Source organism: Tasmannia lanceolata, unplaced genomic scaffold, assembly GCF_043159265.1.
Source record: "Tasmannia lanceolata isolate RefF3 unplaced genomic scaffold, GAP_Taslan_0.1 ptg000023l, whole genome shotgun sequence".
Taxonomy (NCBI): Eukaryota; Viridiplantae; Streptophyta; class Magnoliopsida; order Canellales; family Winteraceae; genus Tasmannia; species Tasmannia lanceolata.
In genome coordinates this window covers 18,089,106-18,105,863 of record NW_027518700.1, presented here as the reverse complement: position 1 = coordinate 18,105,863, position 16,758 = coordinate 18,089,106, and the positions used below count along the sequence as shown (strand labels likewise).

At 35.2% G+C, this 16,758-nt stretch overlaps 2 protein-coding genes across 17 annotated transcripts in view; one reads left to right on the top strand and one right to left on the bottom strand.

The window, feature by feature from the left end:
- Positions 1-6,000: 6,000 nt before the first annotated feature.
- Positions 6,001-12,863, bottom strand: LOC143856445 (uncharacterized). Of its 16 annotated transcripts, none has more exons than XM_077366667.1 (8): positions 12,614-12,863; positions 12,371-12,477; positions 11,820-11,928; positions 9,422-9,588; positions 7,888-8,004; positions 7,367-7,456; positions 6,539-6,609; positions 6,001-6,274 (listed from the first exon to the last, which is right to left on the bottom strand). In XM_077366667.1, the coding sequence occupies exons 4-7, from the start codon at positions 9,552-9,554 to the stop codon at positions 6,590-6,592; spliced, it is 360 nt and encodes a 119-aa protein (XP_077222782.1). In that variant the 5' UTR covers positions 9,555-9,588; positions 11,820-11,928; positions 12,371-12,477; positions 12,614-12,863; the 3' UTR covers positions 6,001-6,274; positions 6,539-6,589. The 16 variants fall into 16 exon arrangements, 12 of the variants coding, with proteins under 12 accessions (XP_077222782.1, XP_077222781.1, XP_077222780.1 ...); XM_077366666.1 differs by having other exon boundaries at positions 12,371-12,419; XM_077366665.1 differs by having other exon boundaries at positions 12,371-12,419; positions 12,659-12,863.
- Positions 12,864-14,846: 1,983 nt separating this feature from the next.
- Positions 14,847-16,758, top strand: part of LOC143856475 (uncharacterized) — a 33,104-nt gene continuing 31,192 nt past the window's right edge. Inside the window, exon 1 of the mRNA XM_077366709.1 lies at positions 14,847-15,206. Coding sequence (XP_077222824.1) covers positions 14,992-15,206 — 215 coding nt within the window. The 5' untranslated portion in view covers positions 14,847-14,991. The remainder of the gene's footprint in view (positions 15,207-16,758) is intronic.

Genomic DNA, 16,758 nt, shown 5'->3' with positions numbered 1-16,758 from the left:
AAGAAGAATGGTCCAAATTTAATTTAAATATTATGGCTCTATTTTTAGGGGCGAAGGAAATTAAAAGCCAATTATATTAGCAGGCTAACGCTTCTGCTTCCAATAGAGTGACACACTAGCTATCATTAATTAATTCAACAAAAACAAACTCATTTTCTTATTGCGATCGGTTGTCATCCCATAGGACTCTCTTCTGACAAAACAATCATCATATTGGAGTGTGAAAACCAAAGCTTGGGACTGTGATTATCTTCTCCCTAAGTGACACATTTAACCTAATTTTTTATGAGTTCTAATTATCTAATGGAAAACACATAATATGCTCAAAGCGTTGGACTGCACTGATGTCTTCCATTTAAAAGTACTAACCAAGATCAATACAATTTAATTGGACTATGGTTATCAGAGCACATTTAATCTAATTTTTTAATTCATATCATCACATAGGAAAACCGAATTGGATAAGGATCATCACATTTAATCTAATTTTTAAAGTCGATGTATTTATTTCCTTACATCTTTGTAGAGAGTTACATGAACCCTTAGATATGTTGGAACTGGAACTTCGTAGATAAGTAATGATACTTGCCAAGGTTAAAAAATTTCTTCGTTAGGATTTATGTATTAGTTTCTTTTTCTCAATATAGTTATTAGTTGACATCCATTTGTTATTTTCCTATGTGGGTTTTAATTTTGGATTTTCTTTTTAGTAATTGAATAGCTGAATTTGATGCTTTGGAGTTTGTGGGTGTGGTTATCTAGGAAATGCCTAAAGTTTGGCAAAAAAAAATATGCCTTATAAATGATCATCATATAAAACATGGGCGTTTTGCCTGTCAAGAGAAAGTCCCTTGCATTTACTTCTAGAAAAAAAAAATTGCCTAAGGAACTGACAAGCTACCTTAAAAAAAGTTGATTTTGGTTGTATTGTTGCCTTTCTTTGTTCTTTGTTCCTACGGTGGTTGTTTTCTTTGCTTCATGTTCTGTTTTTCCTAATTCAGACTGCATGAATTAAGTATGTCTGTTCTCTTGATTGCAAGTTTCAATTCTCTGAAAACTATAGCACACATTGAAGTCAGGAAATACTTCTTCTTCTGGATTTCTCTATGCTTTTCTATTAATGGTACTAGATTTTACACTCAACTTCAATATTTTGGAATTTAAGTTTTGTTCTCTAATTTCAGTAGTATTTTTTAATTCCAAATCTCTCCATTCCAAAAAAGCCTGACACTCAAACAAGCCTTCAACTTTTTGATTCCCCAATGTATGTCCAATTTATTTGTTTTCGATTGCACGAGTGGGCCCACTCTCTATATTTCTCTCTCTTATTCACAACCACTTCATATTGTCTTCCAAGGTATATAACATTTAGATATTTTTTATTTCATGTTCAATTTTTATTGTTTAGTTTTAAGAGATATCTTCAATCCTGATTTGGCTAATGTCTTGAATCATGTTCTTCAATTTTTTTTTGTTCTTTTAAATTTTGGCCCGCTCCTTCTGTCCCTCTACTTCGTCACAATTATTTTGGATCTACATCACTTTGGCCCTCATTATTTAACTAAGATCCTCTTTGTTTTGTTTTTTGAGAACTAATTGTATTTCCAACGCTGATTATTGGACTCAAAATTACGTTCAATTTTTTATTTTTGCGAAAAGTTTAATTAGCGTCTCTCTCTCTCTCTCCAAAATTTAAAATGTACTGTAGTCCCACAACCCACTTCATAGGATGATTGAAAAATTGTTCATTTAGTAGGCCACAATGTAAATAGGCTGCACTTGGTAAATTATCTCATGATTTTTTTCGTTGCCCCGTGCATCGCACGGGTCTGCAACTAGTTCATAGAAAATCACAAGACTATGTCTACAAAAAGGAAATTTCGTATAATTAACATCGCGTTAGAGTAATCTAACGATATGGATCAGCTCTAATCATCGAGAGATTCAAGAATTGTATCCCGACACTAGAATACATATTTTCAATCAACTGATACATGTATTCGGCAAAATTAACGATCAAAATCCAACAACACGCAAATCACAAGGCTTCCTTACTTCCCCCCAAATATAAATATTATAAACACCTTTCATTTTTTTATTAATTTTAAAAACTATCCATGAAAAACCCCAATTTTTCCAAAATATCGGTGTTGTTTTGAAAAAAAAAAAAAGGTTATGTCCCATGCGTTTACAACATTCCCTAAGGGTGCATTTGGATTGATGGAATCGGGAATTGGAATCGACATCCTATTTCGATGCAAACGTTACACAGGGGGAGGGCAGAGAGGGGAGGTTACACAGGGGGAGGGCAGAGAGGGGAGGGGGATGCTGGACTATATTTCTCACCCCAAGAGGTGGTATTTTGGTTCCGCCGCGGTTGGAATGAATCTTTTATTAGATTTTTTCATTAAATATTTTATTTTAACCTCTTCTATCTGTTTTAAATATCAATATTTTAAAAAAAAATCTAGAGTTTGTTTGGATTGCCGGAATCAAGCACTGGAATCGGCATTCTATTCTGATCCCAGCATTGTGGACTCTTTTTTTTTTGGATTGGGGGGTGGGGGTGGGGTAGGGGGGATGCTAGCTATATTTCCACCCCCAAGAGGTGGTGTTTTGATTCCACCCTAGTTGGAATGAACATTTTATTAGAATGTTTAATTATTTTTTTATTTGAATCAAAATAGGATGCCGATTTTGATTACTGATTCATGCAATCTAAATGCATCCTAAGGGATATATGGATTTCTTATAGCAATTAGGTGATTTTCAAAAAGTTGGCTTTTACTTAAATTTATGAAAAAAAGCTGAAAATGATAATTAAAATCACCTTTTGGAATTTTCTTGTCCCGACTTTGAATATGGACCATTGATCATCTTTCTTGATTTGCTTCCAAGGGCTTTTTTTGGAAATTCTGATAACGTCTGACAACTGGTTATACAGTTAAAGACAAGGCGAATGAGTGCAATTATCAAAATATGGTAGTGGCAATATTAGTAGCCAATATTAATAGTTACATCTACATTCATATTGTATTGCAGGGCTATTTTGGATCTAATTAGCTAGTTGACCAACCGTTGGTAGCCCTATTGAAAAACGTAGTCTTTATGTACTAGTTACAACATGTGATGCCATGTTGGGTAATCATGAATTTTTTTTTTCCTTATGCACAATTTGGATTGCAAGAAAAGCATTTTTGACAGGAAATCTATTCCCAGGAATTTTTTTTCTTTCCACAATTCCGAAGAATATGATATGATTATGATTAATTTAGAGAAGGTTCCTCTAAGTAAAAATTGAATGAGGTTGCTTCAAGTTAAACTTTTTGTATGTAAAAAAGTAGGAAAATTTAGAAATCATTTTTCCTTTTCAAACTTTTCTAGAAATTTCCTTCAATCCAAATTTATTTTATGCCCATTTTACAATCGAAAGATGAAGAGCCTTAAATTTTTCCCTGGGAAATAATTTCCCAAGGTTCATTAACCCCCTTTTGTAGTTTAAAGTAATTTTGGCTAAAATTTTGCCTTGAATAATTTTTTCCTAAAAAGATGTTTAAAAAAGCTTAGAAAAAAATCATATTTTAGGTTGTTCTCATTTTAGAGTGAAACAAATTTTTACTCAGGACAAGAATTATTCCATGTTTGTTTGTGTTCGGGCCCGGTAAAAAACTACTGTAGAATTGTGAGGAACCGAACAGTAAAATGAATAGCTTTATTCAATGTATCTATTATATATATGAGAAAACGGTTCCTACACATATGTGTAGAGAGTTCTCTACACACTAGCTTAAAATACAGTGGGGGCCCACATTGTTTGGGTGATCCAAGCCATCCATTTTAAAGGCCCTCACATAGATAGGGTGTCTACAAAAAATCAGATCCATAGGATCATCCCAACCCTACGATTTGTGGAGGTAAAATGGATGTCTTTAAACCTTTACAAATTAGTCCATTTTTTGCCTCCACAGTTCGAATGGTTAGGATGATCCTGTGGATCTGATTTTTTGTAGACACCCTATCTATGTGAGGGCCTTAAAAATAAATGGTTTGGATCACCCAAATAATGTGGTCCCCACTGTATTTTAAGCTAGTGTGTAGATAAGTTATCTACACATATGTGTAGGAACCGTTTTCTCTCTCTCTCTCTCTCTCTATATATATATATATAGAGAGAGAGAGAGAGAGAGAAAAGTGTAGCTACACATACGTGTAGCTAACTTAGCTACACCGACGGCTTAAAATACAGTGGGCCCCACATTGTTTGGGTGATGCAAACCATTCATTTGATGGGCCCTCACATAGATAAGGTGTGCCAAAAAAATCAGCTCTATAGGATCATCCCAACCCTACGATTTGTGGAGGTAAAAATGGACGTGCAAAAACCTTCACAAATCTGTCCATTTTTGCCTCCATAGTTTGAAGGGTTGGGATCATCCAATGGAGCTGATTTTTTGGGCATACCCTATCAATGTAAGGGCCTATCAAATGAAGGGTTTGGATCATCCAAACAATGTGGGCCCACTGTATTTTAAGCCGTTGGTGTAGCTAAGTTAGCTACACATATGTGTAGCTTCACTTATATATATATATATATATATATATATATATATATATATATATATATATATATATATTACAAAGATCTCTAATCCGTTGAGTAGGGGATTTCGTACAAGAAGAATGGAAATCTATACAAGCAATCCTCTATATAAGGTATGTGTGAAAAGGGCAATAGTCCGAATATGGCAACATGCTATACTAGGCATGTATGGAATGGCAACATGCCATACAAGGCATGAATGGGCTGCAATTGCCGTTAACACAACTCACTCACTCACTCTCACTCTCTCTTGAAAAAATGACAAAAAATACCTCTATCTTATAACATCTCACTCACTCACCACTCACTCTCTCTCTCTCGAAAATGACAAAAAATACCTCTATCTTATACAAAATGACTAAATTACCCCTATATGATGGGAAATAACAAAAATATCCATATTTTAATGGAAAATGCCAAAATACCCATGTCTCGTGTAAAGTGACCCAAGTACACATCTCTCATGAAAAATAACCAAAATAATGGCCCGTATCTCTAGAAATCGATACAGATACCAATATCTTATAGAATGGGCTGCTGTGGGTTCGTGAAAAAATGACAAAAAATACCTCTATCTTATACAGATACCAAAATGATAACCCGTTCGAGTAACCCAATTTGGGTTCGCGTTGCACCAATTCGAGTTCGAGTAAGCCAAAGACCAGTCCCCAATAATTTCTTTTTTTGAAAACTAGTAAAAGTGCACGTGCGCTGCACGTGAGACTAAGGTATTTTACAATTTTCTATTTACATTTTCTGAAAGGAATCTAATATAATTAGTAAATTAGTATAATGTTATAAAATGTTGTTTAATATATTTATATTATAGTGGTACAAAGAAAACTTTATATTAGAATAATTAAAAGAAACGATAAAAAAAATTAAGCAAAATCTTATTACACGAATTGCAATGAACTCGTTTCTAAATTGGATTTGAGTTGTTTAAAGCAAGATGATCATTTTAACCTGGATTATTCTGGTAAGTTATTGTGCAATGTCAGGGCCTTCTTGGATTTAGGATTTCTTGGATTTAGGATCTCTTTTTTGACTCATAAATTAGAGAAATTATATGGTGGCCTCATACGTTAAATGTATTTGATCCTGATCCAACGGCAGCCTCTTAAAAAGTGTTACTGTTGGATCAAATATCAAGGGTGTTACCGTTTTCACGATACCAGACAGCCGGCCACTATATAAAAACTCCATAAATCATAAGCCACTTCATTTTTAGATGAACTAATATTTACCAATTCATTGAAATTTTGCACTCTTACCTAGGAGTGTTGTGCCAAACTGCAAACACTTGATAGTATCCATGTTTCTCCATTCATGATTCTCCTGCGACACATACATGCAATGCGTGCTTATCTTGTTATCTTGTGATACATACGTGCAATGGGTTATTGTGCTGTGTTCCTCCAATTAATTTTGACACTTTGACAACTTAAGTGGTATCAAAGAGTCCTTGTTGTCTTTGAAGCAATCAAAATTGAATAAAATACAGACAGATGAAAAACCTCTAAAGCACTAAAACCTCCCTCTGGATTGTCTGAAACAACTGAAAATATCAGCATCTCTTTAACTTCTTTGGACTATTTTTTTGCAAGTCCACGTTCTTCATCCCATCTTCTGATGACGACAAGTCTCATCCTTTTCTTGTTGAACAATTAAAAACTGAATGCAGAAAATAAGAGTGAAACAAAACTAAGGCTTATACTCATGATAAGTGAACTACATAAAGTAGACAAATGGAAAGAAAAAGTGTTTTAAGAATCATATTTTCCAGCACACATCCACCAAATAAAGAGTTGAAGCATGTGAAAATCTATCAATATTCGACATGTGAAAATCTATCAATATTCAACAGAATCAGCCTAATGCATGAATATTGGTAACGAATTTTCATATATAAAAAATGATTGCATATAAGCAAACTACCTAGATCCATAAACATCAACAAAAAATCGATGATATTCGCATCCTAGGTTTTTAGTAAGATCCCAGCTCTCCTATAAAAAAAAGAATCATATTAGTAAGATACATTAGCTAGATCCCAAGTAATATTAAAAAATAACAATAGAACTGAGACACAGAATGGGGAATCTAGAGTGAACCTCTGACCCTATCACCATAGAAACCAACAAAAACAAGCAGGATTTGAAAAGAAACATGCACAACACTTGCACTCATCAAGTCATCATCAAACTTCAATATCAAATATCTCTTTGGGATTGAGCCTCTAGCTCAATGGTCAAAGATTTGTTCTTTGACCTAGCGGTCAGGGTTCAATCCCAGCTTACCTACTAAAAAAGGGCAGTGATAAATCGACCTCCTAATATCTTAAATCGACCCCCATGTCTCTCTCTCTCTCTCTCTCTCTCTCTCTCTCTCTCTCTCTCTCTCTCTCTCTCTCTCTCTCTCTCTCTCTCTCTCTCTCTCTCTCTCTCTCTCTCTCTCTCTCTCTCTCTCTCTCTCAGCACTGCCCTATATGGTGGTCGATTTAAGATATATGGCGGTCGATTTATCACTGCCCTAAAAAATTATCTATTTTATTTAAAAAAAATGTGAAGTCCTAAAGTATCAAAATCTATAAAGAGAATCACCCATTCGATTCGTTTTATTTTTATAAAGAGAATCACCCATAATAACATATGTTTTGAAAGAGAAATTAAACACAAAGAGAAAGAACATATATTTATAAGTAAAGTGTCTCTAATACCAAAAAATGGTAGCTGGAAAAAAGAAATGATCAGTGCTGTGAATTACCTTTGTAAAATGCATTGCAATGGTGTATTTTCCCAAAATACCATCCGATCTTTAGTTGATTTCTACTTGGGACTAATTTCATAAGATAAACTTTCAAATCAAGATGGAAAAGCACATAAACAAGTTAGAATTGTTGGATGGTAAATTTGATTTTGCGGTGTATTTTCCCACCAAATACCATCTGATCGTTAGTTGATTTCTACTTGGGACTAATTTCATAAGATAAACTTTCAAATCAAGATGGAAAAGCACATAAACAAGTTAGAATTGTCGGATGGTGAATTTCATTTTGCAATGGTGTATTTTCCCACCAAAGACCATCCGATCGTTAGTTGATTTCTACTTGTGATTAATTTTATAAGATAAACTTTTAAACCAAGATGGAAAAGCACATAGACAAGTTAGAATTGTCGGATGGTGAATTTCATTTATAAAATTCACCATCATTTCTCTTGAGAAAGATTTATAACATTTTGCAATTTAGGCTTCAATTGTTCTGATTACGGGGCTTCAAACCATACCTGATAGCCACATATCCAATATACCATCAGATAAATGTTTATTAGAACAGCCACTAACAATTCTGTGTGGTATGAAACTGCCATTGAAGAAATTAAATTTTCTTTTCCTGTATGTACCTGCTTATGCAATGGACTTTCAGTATCAAATCAGATGAGAAAAAATAATATATAACCATTAAGAGAAGCAATAACAGTAAGTAATTCAGTATTGACATGAATCATCTAAGTAGAATAAAAAAAATCAAAGATGCCTTAAAAGTCCAATGTTTCATAAATTCTAAGCATATAAAAATTACAAAAATGAGAATGGAAGTCTTCCCCTTTTCATTTTAATAAGTACTGTGCATGTAGCATTTCCTCAAAACAGTTTGTGTCCAAAAATAAGAATGAAAGTCTTTCCCTTTTGATTTTAATAAGCATCGTGCATGTAGCATTTCCTCAAACAGTTGGTGTGGATAAGGACATCATGATTAAAGTTTTTTTTTTTTTTGAATGGTAACATGACTAAAGTTTTAACGATCTAAAAACAATAAGCCTAACATGTTTTACAAGGGACAAACCATGAGCAAGGTAAACTTTGAAAATGAAAAATTAAAATAAAATAAAACAAAACAACACGAATAAGAAAACAAACAAACAATATATTTCTCAAGAATAATGACAACCTGAAAATGAGCATCGTAAATTTAAGTGAAAAAACAATGAAATATGGAATTACTTGAAAGTGAAAATAAGCTCAAAGGTAATACGGAAATGGATTCTAAAAATCTTGAATCTGGATTGAAGAATACGATTTCTTTCAATTTCTTTCAAAATACAAAAGTGTTAATTATTCATAGAAAACTCTATAGTTTATTTATTTTCAACCCCACCCAAATGCCAAAAGAAAAGGCCATTGACCAAAAAAAAAAAAAAAAAAAACATTGGACCACGTCGGATACTTGTAAAAATTATTTGCATGCAGAACTATAAAATTCTTTGAAGAGCCACGAAAAAATGGCATTAGCATCATTATTTGTCACAATTTGTGTTGTAGGGAAGAATCGACAAGGGGAATAGGGACAACATGGATTGCTGTCGAATTTCTGTTGTCTCCTCTCACAGTCCCATTTTATGTAACAATAGAGCCAAGGGGAAAGAACCAGAAGATCCTCAGTTACTTCCTTGTATTTTGAAGACAAGTCCCACTCTCAAGAACCGCAACAGCATCCCTTGCAAAAGTAGCCAGCTCTAGATTCACCACCTTTTAGGAGCTTAAAAAATGAAGATGGGCAGGTATACATAAATAAAGAATTAAATATGCAACAACCAGATCCCTCTTTAACCCTCGCACCCATTAATGAAATAAAATATTAGAATGCAGGTATATTTAGGGGAAGAAATCAAGTGTTGTCATCTGCATGATAATGAGGGCCTTCGTTTATCAAATACATTATTCGATCAAGAACCAGATACAAATTGAATTTCCATTTCCCTTTGCATACTTCGGTCTTTATTTCGTAAAATTTTATACCAAAAGAAAAAACTAACATACCACATAGATCATTAACTGTGGCCATTTCCTTCTCCATTTTCTCTTCAACGGTAGAGTATAGACCCATAAGATAATACCAAAATGGTTCTGTGCAGACGTAAAGAACTGTAAATACCAAAATTCTTACCCACATAATAACGGAGGATGAGCAAATGAAATGAAGAATCCTACATGGTTAAAAAGGAAAGTTAAAACCATACATACCAGAATGCAAAAGCAAAAGGAATGCATTCAATGACTTCCCACATCAAAAAGCTCGAAATTTATATACGAAAAAAAGTTTAACCATTTAGGTAAATGTTTCGGTTAAACAAGCTATCTAACAGGGAAAAGCCAATGAACAACAAATAAAATCAAGTATAAAACAATGGAAATAACCAAGGCAAATAATATGAAAAAATTATCAGCAAAGCTCACAAACATACATAATAGGTAGAAGTACTTGATCTACAAATTGAAATGCAATCTAGTTCTCTTCATGCCCATCTTCCAATCAACCCTCAGTCATAGGAATACTAATCTCTTGACTCTTCTAAACTAAGCAGAAGCTTATCAACAAACCGTCGCAATAACATATAGGTACAACTAATTACCACTATTTAAACGATGAATACTAATCTCATGACTCTTCTAAGCTAAGCAGAAGCTTATCAACAAACCGTCACAATAACATAGGTACAACTAATTACCACTATTTAAACAATGAGCGCCATTTGTTATGCTTCTCAAAGACACTTATTTGATCTTTCTATAAGTAGATTGGACAGATCATTTTATGATACATGACCTTTTCATAAAATACTTTCAGGAAATGTTTAAGGTTAAAATTGGCTTTTATCGTTCTAGACTTTGAAAGCCATCTTATATTTACATGCATGAAAAGAGAAGATCCTGATTCTAGACAAGAGTGGATTTGATCTAAACAAGAAAGCGTGAGAAAGAAAAGATCAAATTAAGAAGAAAACAAAGAAATCAATATGCAATCAAAGATCTATATGCAACGATGAGCGGTATAAATATGACAAGGAGACAATCTCATCAATGAATTTATGTCAAACAAAGCTAATAGTTCACCTCAGTATCCTCTGTCGGGTCAAAAAGCATTGGCATTGGCTATTTAAACCAGTACAACATCCCTTTTATCATAAAAGAGTTCGGTTAGGTCCCTCAAAGCATACTAAGATCTAAGCAAAACAACCTCAATCCTAGTTTGAGCATAGCCCAATCAACTTGTTGACACTGATTTTTAGGCTGCTCCATTAGCAAAGGGTGTGTCAGGTTGGCCCTCTTTTATGAGGGCCAATGAGGCAACATCCATCAACGTCTGCCAACAGAACTGAAAAAGAAGCATGGAAAAGTGGTAAAATTACTACTACTAAAACTTCCAGACTGCTCCTCCAACACACTTCGGAATCTTTGCAGTGTAAGCTTTGGTTCAAATTCTAGCTCATTCTAAACAATTTGCTACTCTCAAGCTACAGGAACAACCATCCAAGCCAACATGGAGTTTGAGCATGCCACTTTAAAAGGAACTTCTTCAAGAACTGTAATTCTGTTTAGGAGCAAAGCAGCAAGGTACCACCACATCAAAATCATTAACTTCTTTCTTTCTCATTTTTTGAGAAACAATAGTTTCAAAAACCAGTGCAACGGCTGTGGCAATTCTGAGATGAGATTGGTGGAATACTCAGAGATTGATAATCCAAGAAGAGTGTAGACTTGAGGGCAATACAAGGATGGGATCCATTGTCAATCAAGGACCACTTCTTCAATGATCTAAACCATTTAAAACAGAGGATTATTTTAGGATATATATTCATGTACTTCTTGTGTTTGTAGGGCCAAGGAGATGAACAGTTTTGGATCAAGAAAGTGTTTAATAAAGAAAGACATAGCATGACCAAAGCTAGAGATTGGAGGAACCATTTAGTACATAAACGGGATTGATAAGAAATAGAATTTTCTTTTATATAAGTTAGTGTTTGAATTCTCTATGATTTTGTTTGGAATGTTTTCACAAGTTTGGCTTTTTTCATGAATGTGGGTAAGATCAACAAGGCTATTACCTTCTGGCACTGAGAGATTGGTGGGATACTCATAGCCATCACAGTAACAGTAACGATTTCCTCAACCCCATTGCTCTATCATGCTTGGGTATAAAAAAAAAACAAGCAAAAGAAGTACTATAAAAAATTAATCAAATACCGCAGTAGAGAAATAAAAAAACAGATGAAAATACGAATCTTTAGTGAATTAGTAGTAGAATTAGTGGCATCGAGAGTTGTTAAATACCGTATGTATCTATCAGAACAGAGAGGGAATAAATGCCAGCTTACTTTGATTTTCTTTGTCCTCATATTTCATTAGCAACTTAAATATCTAAATATTAACAAAGTACCTCAAAATTTTGGGAGAATTTTCACCAAATACTGAGGAGAAGGTGGAAGTTAATGATTTTCCATCCAGAGAAGAGAATATCCTGATTCCATCGAGAGTAGCTTTTTTACCTGACCAAGAAAGCACGTGAAAGAAACTGTCAAAATACGGAGAAAACAAAGACCTCCAGAAAACAGATAAAGAAAAAATAAGAGGAAAAGATCTAAGCATGAAAACAAAAGGCGGAGACAGCAGAGGCGTTCCCACGCACAAAGAACCCACAAAATGAGGCAAGGAGAGATAGAGAAGAAAAGGACAACAAGAGAAACCAGAACCCAAGAACCCGTTATTGCTGGGAAATTTAAAACACAGCAGGAAAAATCAAAATTTACTTTGCAAAAAAAAATAAAAAAATAAGTTTCTTGGGTTTTTTTCCTATTATTAAAAAATCAACTATTTTATGAAATAACTATTCAAAAAGAAAATTACTATTTTATGAAACAAATAAGGCACTACAACAATCACAAAAATAAATGAATAATGATCGAAACTAAATTGCAGAGAATTAATTACCTTACAAAATTCCTTATGCATCTTTGTAAAGGTCACCATGTTCAAAGACCTGCAAAAGAAAATATATTTACAGTAAAAAAATAGAACATTCATCCAAGCCATAACACCTTCACCACGAAAAGGAAAAACATTATATTACTTCATGGGAAAGGCTATAAATCTCAAAATGAAATTTGGTAACGAAAAAAATAAAAGGAAAAATAAAATAAAAACAAGTACATGTTGTTAGGATTAAATCCTAACCATGAGTGGCCTTAGTGGAAATCAACGGCTAGGATCTAAGGCTACCTTGGTATTCTAATGTAACTTAAAGACTTGCTTGTTGTGAGAGATTAAAACTCTCTTATGGCTTATCAAGATAAGGTATGAAACGAAAAAGGAGGGGATTTTGGGTTATCGGAAGGAAGCTTGATGGAGAGCAAATTCCTTTCCAAGGTCTCTAGGTGGTGAACTGAAACGATGATGCCAAAGTAAAAGGGCAGATGAAAATGCATGCGAGACATCTGGCGGGCATTGGAATAACACCTGTCAACAGTAGACGAAAATGCATAAAATTAGAGCACCTGACCAGATTTTTGGACTTATCCCTAGGGGGAAAGTACAACTATAAAATGGCGAGAACGCCCTCATAAAATGGGATACATCTGGAAGTTTTTTACGAAATAAGGAGTGGGACTTAAATGGGATTTCGGTGAAAGATGGTTGACGAACTTTCGGTGGTTTAGGCTTTTAGAATAGTAAGGATTGAGGTGCCTTGGTCATTTTCTACGTGACATGGGCATTTTGTTTTCTACCATTAGAAGGGCACTCTGGTTATTTTATATAAGACTCATTTACTGTGCTTCATTTTACTCAGTGCCTGCAAGGGGCAGAAATTTTTATAGTGAAAAAAAGTACCTCTGTAAGCCTTTGCACCTTCATTTGTTTTATCCCCATTTTATGACAAAAAAGACAAACAAGGGAAAAACTTTTCAAAAAAATATTTTCATGCTTGCCATGCATGCACCAAATAACTATGCTAAAGAAGCACAATTCAATATTTCGTGAAGGTTGTTAGTAGGAGATTTTATATGGTTCCCGGCCGTAAGTCAAGTGGGGGCGGTAGCACCTTTGATATTTTTTTTTATTGATGTGGGCGGTAGCACCCTTGATATTTGATCCAACAACAGACCACTTTTTAAGAGTCTGCTGTTGGATCAGATATCAAGAGTGGTACTTATATAGTACCACCTACACTTCACTTCACGGGCAGGGTCAGGCACCACATAATTTCTCTGTTAGCAGTACTCGAAGGATCCTTTGTTCGTGGTGCTTTCTTAACATGATGTGGCATTGTAGGACATTCAGATGGATAATTATAAAGGGTTTACACAAATCAATACTTTACTAAGAGGGATCACAAAAGGCATTTTGCAAATGGTCTGTTGCATGTTAGACCAGCCACCTCACGAATGAAGACAGAAGCTGCTGAAAAGTGAGCTTGTGTGGCTGGTCTGCACACAACAGGCCATATGCTAAATGCCTTCTGCGATGGACGCTGCCACGCTGACAATTCCCTTAATAAGAATAGTCTATTTTGGACATCATGTCGCTTATCACTCATAAGGATTTTTGTCTGTTCTCATCCCTAAGCATTTTAGTACAGCCACATATATTTTTATCTATCCTCTTCATTCTAAAGAAATGGACAGAAAAAATGGTATAAAAGTTATCTACCATGCAAAATAGCCTGATATATACACTTATTGAATGGAGAAAGAGAGTTAAAAAAAACTCGTGTGTGTGGCCGTTCTCTCATGTGAAAGTGAGCCACAAAAAATGGCTTTTCGTGAAATTGCCTAAGCAAATCCCTTATTATTCTATCAAGGGATCCTTTAAGCTAGATTTTATATAATATACGGCTATATAAAGCCGTATTTTTTTTTCAAAAGGTGCAGTAAGTGCGGTACGGTCCACACCATAGGTATATAGGATGATCCAAACCGTCCCTCTATAGATTGGAGGGTTAGGATCAACCTATGGAAATGATTTTTAGGGCACTCTTTATTTACGTTGTGGGGGCACAGGTAAGGTTGCTCCATTGTGACATCGTGGTCATGGGTTCGAGTCATGAAAACAACCTCTCTGCAAGGGTAAGGCTGTAAGGCTGTGTACATCTAGCTCTCCCAGACCCGTAATGGCGGGAGCCTCGGGCACTGGGCCGCCCCTTTATTTAAGTTGTGGCCCGACAATTGGACGGTTTGGATCATTCTATGGTGTGGTTATAAGGTACCTTTTGAAAAATACGGATTTATCCTGCAACACATCATATACAATCTATATGTAAGGCAATTTTGAAGAAAGCCATTTCTCGAATCACTTTTGCAGTACAGAACAGCCACCTCCCAGCGTAATGAAATCATTTGATAGTGATACTTTAGTCATTATCACCAAACACCGGAAAAGCTCAGTTTCCGTGAAAATATTATTTTGGAATTTTTTTTAACATTCATCGAGCCCCTACATATTTGGGGGCACATACAACTAAACAAGTAGAAAAAAAATAGAAAATAGGAAAAAGGGTAAAGAAAATGACCCAGATGGATTTCTCTCCAAGGAAAAACTGAGGAATCTCTCTCTAGATGGCCAAACCCTGGTTTTTCCCATTGAATTTGGCGGGAATCTCTGTTGGATCAGAGGAATTTTGGCGGGAAAACAGTGGTGGAGGATGCGCAACAATCATCATACTTGTTTTTCTCTTCATCTGGCAATTTCGAAGAGAATTTACGAGGCGGTTCAAACCCAATGTAGTACAATCGACAACAACGATTTCCCCTAATGGGAATTCCTCAATTGGGTCTGTTTCCATTTTTTTCTTCTTATTTTGGATACGGATATTTTTTCTTTTGCTATATATTTGTTTTCATTGAAGTCTGTGTTTGTGGTATACTTGCTATTTTATAGCATTGATTTTGGTTATTTAGTGATTGCTAACTTACTATAGCTGAAATTTATTTAATAGGTCAAAGTTATAAGGTAATTGGTCCTGATTTCGGGATTTTAGTTGATGTTCAGACCATGATTTTAATCTACAATATCTTGGTGTTTTTCTTTTCCTTATAAGTTAGTATCACAGAGTAGCTCTTATGTTCATTAAAATTGAGATCTTGGTTGTTTGTTGCTTTCTTTCTGGCTTTTTTTTTCTTTGTTGATATTTTTTTTTTGAATGGTAGCAGAATATATTAAATGAAGACTATATTAAATGAAGACTGAGGAAGTCCCCCTTACAGAAACAGAAAAACATAACACTCCCACGGAACTAAAACTGCCCCGGGAGATACAATTAAAGAGGGAGAAAATCATAAAGTTCTAAATCCTGTTTCGATACTCCATCTTTTGCCAACTTATCAGCCTTCGTTAGCAGATCTTCTCACATGCTGGAAAGATATCTGAAGCCCTTGTAAGATATCTTTAATCTCGTCAAAGAATTTAAGAAATCGCCACGGGGAACTCCGAGGGCCCCTAAGCCATCTGATAACATTCTGCGAGTCACCCTCCACAATACATCTTTCTGATCGGCCCCTAGCCAAGCTCAGAATACCTTGATGCGCTGCCCTTACCTCCGCTTCATTCGAATCTGCTATACCGATTGGACCAGAGAAAGCCTTAAGTACCCCACCATTACTATCTCTTAATACTCCACCAATCCCTGCAGGGCCAGGGTTGCCCAAACTTGATCCATCAAAATTTAATTTGACTATCCCTTCATGAGGAGGGCACCATTGCTGATTGGATACATTCATAATTTCCTGGCTATTGCAAACCACTCCCCACCCTTCCCACAAATCAAAGGCCGAAACGAATCGGAATAACGGGAGTGCTCGAGCCCAAGAGATAGTAAGAGCAATGATCTTAATAAATATAAAGTAAGGGGATTTGGCTTTCCCTTCAAAAACTTGAGAGTTCCTTTCAGTCCAGATAACCCATAAAAAAGCCATCAAAGAGAGCCACCACAACCGCTTGCCTTTTCTGCCCCAAGGTGTACATGTCCAGCCGGCGAACAAGTCTTGAAGAGAGGAGGGAAACACCCATTTGATGCCAAACCTTGCTAAAATCCTCCCCCAAACCTCCCTAGCTACTCGACAGTGGATGAAAATATGGTCTACCGACTCCCCTGATTCAATATACATAGTACAGTGATCAATAATCAGCATATTCCTCTTTCTCAGAAAGTCCACTGTTTGTATTCTATTTCTTAACGCTGACCATCCAAAGAAACATACTCTAGGGGGAGCCTTTGATTTCCACACCTTTGCTAGCAGGGCATTTACCTCAAAAGGCAACAAACTATTATAGAAAGACTTGACCGAAAAATCTCCTGAAGAAGTTAATACCCACAACCTTCTGTC